The 8875-nt window shown below is 32.3% G+C and overlaps 1 protein-coding gene and 1 long non-coding RNA gene across 2 annotated transcripts; one reads left to right on the forward strand and one right to left on the reverse strand.

The window, feature by feature from the left end:
• Positions 1 to 260: 260 nt before the first annotated feature.
• LOC107001865 (expansin-B6-like) lies at positions 261 to 2333 on the reverse strand. Its single transcript, XM_015199824.2, has 4 exons — positions 2153 to 2333; positions 1780 to 1895; positions 1440 to 1636; positions 261 to 780 (listed from the first exon to the last, which is right to left on the reverse strand). The coding sequence occupies exons 1-4, from the start codon at positions 2304 to 2306 to the stop codon at positions 450 to 452; spliced, it is 798 nt and encodes a 265-aa protein (XP_015055310.1). The 5' UTR covers positions 2307 to 2333; the 3' UTR covers positions 261 to 449.
• A 524-nt stretch (positions 2334 to 2857) lies between these two features.
• On the forward strand, positions 2858 to 5307 carry LOC114074387. The gene is made up of 2 exons (XR_003574771.1): positions 2858 to 3597; positions 4808 to 5307. It is a non-coding gene; the product is annotated as an uncharacterized LOC114074387 (long non-coding RNA).
• The last annotated feature ends 3568 nt before the right edge of the window (positions 5308 to 8875 follow it).

Here is an 8875-nt window from a genome sequence, read left to right on the forward strand (position 1 = left end):
CTCATATGTTGTCTGCCTCTCACATGGTTAAAATAGTTATATATATATATATATATATATANAAATCTATTTCTACAGATTTTGAACCCTTATTTAAAATACTAACTCTACACTGCCAACATGTAATTTGGAACTGTAATTAAACAAATTATAATTATACATATCTAATTAAGTCCAAATTATAATGATTCTTGGATGTTTAATTCTTATAATAATATTTCAAAGAGCTTATTAGAACACATGAAAAGCGCACAATAGCATAACAAAAAAACATTTTTTGTTATTTTATTTCCTTACACTTGTGTAAATACTGAGGTCTTTGTATATATGACTACACTGAAGAATATTTTCCATATTATTCTTTATCAATTTCTATACATAAGACATCATAGTTATATTACTTCTTTAATTGCTTGAATCTTATAATTATAATAAAGTAGAAGATGTTATCAAAAGTTGACAAGTGAATGATATATTAGGCCAGGGGCCCAATCAAGTGGAATGACATTGTTTGCAACAAGTGTCTTGTTTGAATCTAAAGTAGTTAACCTAATGGAAAATGGAGGTTTTATTTGTGGAGGCAACTCAATTTTCCAATTTGCACCCCATGAATGTTGCATTGGTAGCCATTTATTATCTAAGCCAGTACTACTTTGAAGCTCTACTAAACCAAGATCTCCTTCACCATTTTCAAACTCAATCACACAACTAAAATAGCTAGGATTTGAGCCTTGATCCATCTTGAATGTCAATGTTGTTTGAGGATAATTGCAAGCCACTCTATAAATGATTCATCATATATAATTAATTAATCATCTTTTATTTTTTTTTAAAAAAAAATATATGTAGTCATGTTGAAGATAATAAATAAATCATTATAAAGAGTAAGCTTTTTAATAACATATGTTCTTAATGATAGGTCACAGTCTATATATAACATGTGGTAGCAGAGTAGGGAGAAGTCATATAATTGAATCTCACTACATCTATTATATTAAAAAAATATTCACATGCTTAGATAAGGTTATTCTAGTTTTAAGATCAACTTTGCATAAGACTAATAAAAATGCATGAATTCGTAGTCGAGTCATTTTATCCAATTTAAGTGGTTTGCGAGTACAAGAGAACATTTTGTTAAGAAAATACAAAAGGTTTATGTATTTGAGACTATTAAAAAGAGATTTGTGTTAGTCAAAATTGAAAAAAATTAGTTCATTAAAGAAGATGAATTGTTGCAATGTATAAATAATGTATAAGCAATGTATATGATTATACATACAGACATCGTATATGCACAGTTATACACTATTTATACAGTTCCGATATATCCAGTAATTTTAGTTCACAATCAAAAAAAGAAAATTGACTATCAAAATCTAAATTATGCTACATCAATTGAGATACATAAATTATCAAACAAACTAACACAATTTTTTCACCTTTTGTATCCAATATTGATAATTCCATCTCCACGCAATAAATCAGCTTGGCCAGGCTTAGCTAATGCCCCGAAAGCAGTACCACTTAAATCAAAATGAAAAGGAGCACCATAATTACCACAAGACCCTGGACACTCATCTGTGATTGTCACTGTTATTGGTATCTCAGAACAAGCTGATTTCTCTTTGCACATTACCTAAAATAGTTTTTTCTTTTAATTTCAAATATATACACTGACAGTATAAATTATATATAGTTATAGAATAGATAACATATATGTAATTATAATCTGATAAATATGATAAACTAACCTAATATAAGTTTAAAATGAAGTTATACCTGATAGCAAGCTCCACAACCTTTTCCACCTTTAAAAATATTTTCATTTCCAGCTGATACCATTGCAGAAAATGGAGGGTTCTTTACGTCGTTTCCATATCCACAAGCCCCACCATCTACATAACGACCAGGTATTTTTTAGCGTTTTAACTTTTATAAACTGACAATGCTTAATTTACATATATATTCGTGAATAAGCATTCGTAGTAACCTATAATAAATACTAAGTAACCTACTCTAACAATTATGTTGATAACATAAAAATTTGCATATTATTGATATATATATATACCTTAAATGTTTATAAAATTATGCACGTTATTAAATTCATAAATCATTTGCATGTGTGTTCATGGATGGTTGTGTACATTACCACTACCAGCTCCGGCAGAATCGCCATACCACGTTGCCACGGCGGGTGAAAATGGATCGGTTTCAGCCACGATAGAACAAGAAAATATCGATAATGTGAAAATTGTAAGTATGGTAAATAGATAAAAGGAATGAGCGAGAGGAGGATTGGACATTGTGTGTTTTGTTGTTAAGAGTAAAGCAAAGTAGTTGTTTACTTGATTTTATAAGCAACAACACCCCTACAATGTTTACCCCATATAGCACCAACAATCCAACATAGCCTCATTGATATTGATCTATGGTGTGTGATGTTTTTATCGTAAGTTCTTGGAATTAGTCTATTTTCTTGAATATGTGATGAATCTTAATAGATATAAGATTAGTCTTACTAAAGTGAATATAATTCATGAATAGTTCACAATGTTCTTCATGCATGAATGAAAAATTGCACATGCAAGGTTGTGGAAGTAAATTCTTAATTCTAAACTTTTTTAAGGTTGTGACTCTTTGACTTTGGAGTAGAAAAAAGATTATCATGTGAATACGTTTGGTAAAACCAAATCCCTGTTATGTATTGAACTAACCTCCTCTTATAATGTTCTTAGATTTCGTATAAAGTTAAACTAGACCAATCCTTTTAAAACAAAGGAAAAACTTTTTTTTTTTGTGAAACTATATAATATCTAAGTTAAATCAAGTGTTTTTTTTTAAAAAAGAATATAGATTCAGAGGTGTTGTATCTATATATTCTATATCTATCTATCTATCTATATCTATATCTTCTATACTACCTTAAAAACAAACTTGAATGTTGAATTACTATATACCACCAATTAAAAATACTCAATATATTTTATTTATTAGTTTAGTTATTTGTTTACATTAAAAATAGATGCTTTTTCACATTAAAGGGTTGTCATTTTTTCAAAGAGTTGTGATTTTTTCAAAAGGTTGCGACTTTTTTGATTAGTTGTTACATTTTCGATGAGTTGTGACTTTCCAAAGGGTTATGATTTTTTCAAAGGGTTATGAATTTTCCAAAGGGGTTGTGACTTTCTCAATGATTTGTGACTTTTCCAAAGAGTTGTAACATTTTCGATGAGCAGGGACTTTTTCGAAAGGTTGTAACTTTTCTAATAAGGCACAATTAGCAACTATTCATAATACTATTTGTTAGTTATAAATAGACGAGTTCCTTCTCACTTTTAGACTACAATTTTTTAAAGTTTTGTACTCTTTTTTTCTTAAAAAATCTCAAGAGTTATTTGAAACAGTTCATTAAGTTCAAAATTCAACGAAATTCGAGGTATCACATAAAAAGAGTTGGTGAACAAATTGTAGCAAATCATTCAACAATTCGCACTCGTGGTTTATCTTAGGATTTTCATGAGTTAACAATGACAAAAAGTCGTGGAAAAGACAATAACAATAAGAAGAAAATATGAAAAAAGTCACATGATACGGGTATGATATTTCTTCTTTGTTTTTTAATTTGTTATTCTCTTATATATCCTCACGAAGATGTTTCTTACTAATTTTGGTAAAAACAACGTGTATCAACATAGTTTATTGAATTATTAGTTTGGATACAAAATCCACTATTTCAAAAAAAAAAAGATTTTTGCTTTTACTTATAATATGATTTCAATCAAATGGAGAAAATACCTCTCTGTATATGATAGTCTAGTCTTAGTCAAGTATTAATTGAGTAATACTCCCTCTGTCCCAATTTATATGATATCTTTTATGTTTTGAGAGTCAAACAATTTTAGTTTGACCAAAAATTTACTCATCAAATTTTCAATTATTTGAAATAAAATTTTTATATTTGTAAACTACGTAAAAAGTACTATGAGTCATAATAATTGATAATTTAAAATGTTTATAAGATCTATGAAAAATTTGCGGTCAAAGATAGACTTGTTTTATTCTTGAAATCTGAAAGGTGACATACAAAATGGAATGGAGGTAGTAATATTTTGTAAAAGATTGATTATGTATAAAGGTAAAATATTAAAATATTTATGTTAATCCTTATTAGTGTCATGCACATACTATATTTCAAGTATGAATGTTTAAGAGAAAAATTATACTTAAATGGTGTCCAACATTTATGTTCATAATCTCACGAGGAAAGGCTATTGGTGACAATTAAAAAAAATGTTGGTTAGATTTGCTTACAAAATTTAGTGAAGTGAAAATACTACTTAAGAAATGTCACTTTCTCCCCACATTTAAAGTTTGAATGTATTTTGAATTACTTCGATGATATCTGGTCATTTTGATCTCAAAATACAAGTAACTCTATAACATTTTGTATTAATTACTTAAAAACACTTTTCCTGTGTTCTTTCAATTATAATTATTTACTAAAAAGCTTTAATTTAGTAATATTAATTCTATTTTACAGCATTATATACTATATATACAATACACACGTGCTATGCAAGTGCCGTGAAACATAACTAGTATAAATTATAAGCATGACAAAGAGGGGAGGCGGTAGTGTAACGATCCTCGTGGCCGTTTCATACTTTTAGTTGGTTTTCCTTATTTTTACTCTTTTTGTAGCTTTTGTATGTCATATGCGATTTGCGGGGATGAGTGACACATGAGTTTTGATGAGACTTTTAGTTTTGGAGGTTCACAAGTTTGACAAAAGTCAATATTTCAGGTTTGCGTGGTTGGATTAAAGTTCAGATAGCTCAATAGGTGTGGAGAGTGATTTTGACTTGATTGGGTGGTTGGTATGAATTTTAAAACATTTAAGTGTGCTTTAAATCATTGGTTGTATTCTTGAATATTAAGAAAGTTAAATTTGACCATTGTCAAGAGAACTTTGGATCGGTAGACTGATGATTCTAATAGATTTGGAACATATTGTATGGTCAATCTACAGAATGTCGAGGGTCCATTCAGAGTTTTGATTGAAGCCTTCACGAAAGATATGCATGATTTATGAAAACGATTGTGTTATGATATGTTGCTTTGAGATTAGCATCAACTAAATTATGAAAGATTTTCTCACATAATAACATCTTCTTTCTCAAAAAGAAAAAGTTAGAAACACAATCTTCACACCCCTAAACAATAGCAATAGCACGGATCCTAAGCTATGTCGCGTGAAAAAATGATTCCATGATTCAAGATTTAAGGAGCTATTCTATGATTTTATTTTACTTTTTAGCTTGGATTAGTAACTAAATTATACTTTTCCATGGATGATGATATGCTTGAGCTTATGACTAATTTTGTTAGGATTTTACTTAGCACAGAGAGGATGTTGAGATGGAGAATCTCTCGTTAGTGTAGTCCAGGTCTCTAGTAGCAATTTATTTGTCCCTAACTATATGCCCCATAGATATTTTTGAGTGACATAGCTAGTGGGTTCATTTGAGCTAGAATTTTAAGATTTTTGCGTTAGAAAACAAGGACATCAATCTTTTTTCAGTGTGAGAGAAAGAAATCGAATTTGACGTTATAGCTCATGTCGTTTATGTCGATAATAGTAAATATCATACAACAAGATCTTAAGTAAACTACGTAAAAAGTATTATGAGTCACAATCATTGATAATCCAAAATATTTATAAGATCTATGAAAAATTCGCAGTCAAAGATAGACTTGTTTGACTCTTGAAATCGGAAAGGTGACATATAAAATGGGACGAATATTTTGTAAAAGATAGATTCCGTATAAAGGTAAAATATTAAAATATTTATGGTAATACTTACTAGTGTCATGCACATACTACATTTCAAGTATGAATAGTTAAGAGAAAAGTTATACTTAAATGATGTCCTACATTTATGTTCATAACCTCATGAGCAAAGGCTATGGTTAGTTTTTGGTTGTTGGATGTGGTGTATTGGATATGTCCCAACCACTCTTTTTTATGTATTAGGATGACTTGTCAAGACTATGTTAGACTTCCGCTTAAATGTCAATCTTTCTCATATATATATATATATATATATATATATATATATGATATTATTCAATTTTGTATATTACATTGTGTGTGTGTGTATGTCAAATGACTTGTTTATGGCCTTTCGAGGTCTTATACATCATATCACATCTAGGGAGTACTTTGGATCGTTACAGTTTGAACTAAGGATGGTTCTTTTCGTATGTGCATTAACTACTAACAATTGAATAATGTTATCATTAATAATAAGTATCATATTCCAATAATTGATGACTTGTTTGATCTACTTCAATGTACGAGTTTCTTTTCAAAGACAAGTCTTCAATCAAGTTATCGTCAATTGAGGATAAAGTAAAATGACATTCTCAAGATGGATTTTAGAGCTCGGTAGGTTCACTATGAATATTTTATGATGTCGTGTGGTTTAACTAATGCCCGACGACATTTTTGGACTTAATGAATTCGGTCTTCTAGCAATATCTTGATATGTTTGTGATTGTCTTTATCGATGATATTTTGATTTACTCTCCAAGTGAGGATGAGCATGTTGGACATTTTAGAATTGTGTTGAAAATTCTCAAGGATCAAGATGGTATGCTATGTTTAGAAAATGTGAGTTTTGGTTAAGGTCCGTTGCTTTCCTTGGACACATTGTCTCTTGTAAAAGTATTTAAATTGATCCAAAGAAGACCAGAACAATTAATAATTGACCTAGACCTTTGTCCGCTTCTAATATACACAGTTTCTTGACTTAACCATTCTATCACAAAATGACTTTATGAAACCACCCACTTTTCAAACACCCAAGTCTTTCCAACTAAATCCATTCCTAATTTTGAATCCACCAACTAACTCTATCAACCCGCATGTTCCCTCTCCTATGACACCTTCCAACACCGACCCTCTACCCATATAGTATACTACCAGCAAAAACTCTTACTCATTCCCCTTGACATAACATACTCTTGATTCAACCCCCCCCCCTCCTCCTCCTCCCTCCCTCCCTCCCTCAAGTAACCCAGATCACCTAAGGATCTACGGAAACATCATTTTTATGGTATTTAACATACAATTTCATTCTATACAAGAATAATCTCAGCATTTAATACATCAGTGAAGTCACTCATGGACCAACATGTGATACATAAAATATAATAAATAAACTCGGTCCACTCACAGAATCAACACGTAGAGAATAATCAAATATGTATGAAGTGTAGTATCCGAGCCAAGTGATATGAAACTCGTACCAGGCATAGTACTCGAGTCAACCGATAGATATTCAATACCAGATGTGTTATCCAAGCTAATTGATAATATAAACCAGACATAATACTCGAGTCAACCAAGAGATATCATGTACCGGACATGGTACCAAGCTAATACAAGAATATGTACCACGCAAGGTACCCAAGCTAATTGATAAGATTTACTAAACATGAAACCCGAGCTAACTGATATATATACGAGGCATTGTACCCAAGCTAACTAGGCATCACAAATCATACAATTATACTTGTAAAACCACAATCAAACAAGATAAGTTCATTGCATGAGATTGACAGCAAGACATCACTTCACCTTCCTCCGTTTCCAACTCCCTAACAACATATTATAGAAGTTATACTAGCAAAATAGTTCACATAGATACATAACATGAATGGTGAAGGAATATTGATTGTATTCAAGTGTTAAGGGAATACATGGGAGATATATATAGGAGATATAGGAAGGAGTACTAATCCTAATAGGACTAGGATTAAGGAGTACTAATCCTAATAGGACTAGGATTAGTACACAGTAAATACTAATATTATGTAATACTATTTATTTAATACTATCTGTTATTATCCCCCCTCAAGCTGAGCTGAGCGGAAGCGAACGGAAGCTTGGAACTGAGGTAATCGTGCTGTCGGCTCGGGAGAGGCTTGGTGAGAATATCAGCCGGTTGTTCTTCAGTGGGTACATACTGCACAGTCATGGTGCCGGCCTGAACTTCATCGCGAACAAAGAGACAATCGGTATCAACATGCTTCATTCTGGTGTGTAGGACGGAATTCTTGGCCACACAGATGGTTGATTTGTTGTCACAATAGAGAGCAGGAACAGTGTGAGTGGCGCGGAGTTCGCGAAGAATATATGTGACCCACATGGTCTCAGCAGCAAGAAGAGCAAGGGCGCGGTATTCAGCTTCAGTCGAGGACCGAGAGACCTTGGGTTGTTTTTTTGTACACCAGGAGATCAGGTTCGGTCCCAAAAAAACGAGAAACCCCGATGTAGATTTTCTGTCATTTTTATCATTCGCCCAATCTGAATCTGAGAAACCCCGAAGCTCCAAGTCCCCGGGTCGAATGAGTAAACCACGACCAAGAGTGCCAAAAATGTACCTGAGAATGCGTTTTAGACAATGGTAATCATGTTCACTTGGTTGATGCATGCGCTGAGCAACTCGGTTGACAGCAAACTGGATGTCAGGACGGGTAATGGCCAGATACTGTAGAGCCCCAATGAGGCTGCGGAAGTGGGTGATATCGGCAAAGGGGGTGTCGGCTCCATTCGTAGACGAAGAGACTGCCATCGGTGTTGGTTGACTGGTGCATTTTTCCAGTCCAGCTTTCTGCAACAGATCTCGAGCATATTTTGACTGATGAAGAAACAAGCCGCTGCCTGTCCGAGAAACCTCCATTCCCAGAAAATAATGTAACGGGCCAAGGTCCTTCATTTTGAAGGTAGTATGCATAGCTCGAGTGACATCCTGAATGAGAGCTGCAGTAGAGCCTGTAATAATGATATCATCTACATAGACAAGAA

This window comes from Solanum pennellii, chromosome 10, assembly GCF_001406875.1.
Source record: "Solanum pennellii chromosome 10, SPENNV200".
In the NCBI taxonomy this organism is placed as follows: Eukaryota; Viridiplantae; Streptophyta; class Magnoliopsida; order Solanales; family Solanaceae; genus Solanum; species Solanum pennellii.

What these genes read in the sequence shown, in the direction of transcription:
- LOC107001865 (XM_015199824.2), bottom strand. Translation starts at nt 2,306, where the DNA reads ATGTCCAATCCTCCTCTCGCTCATTCCTTTTATCTATTTACCATACTT. An exon ending in TTCTGCCGGAGCTGGTAGTG is followed by an intron (nt 1,896 to 2,152) that starts GTAATGTACACA and finishes GTCGTTATGTAG; the next exon opens with ATGGTGGGGCTTGTGGATAT. An exon ending in GTTGTGGAGCTTGCTATCAG is followed by an intron (nt 1,637 to 1,779) that starts GTATAACTTCAT and finishes AAACTATTTTAG; the next exon opens with GTAATGTGCAAAGAGAAATC.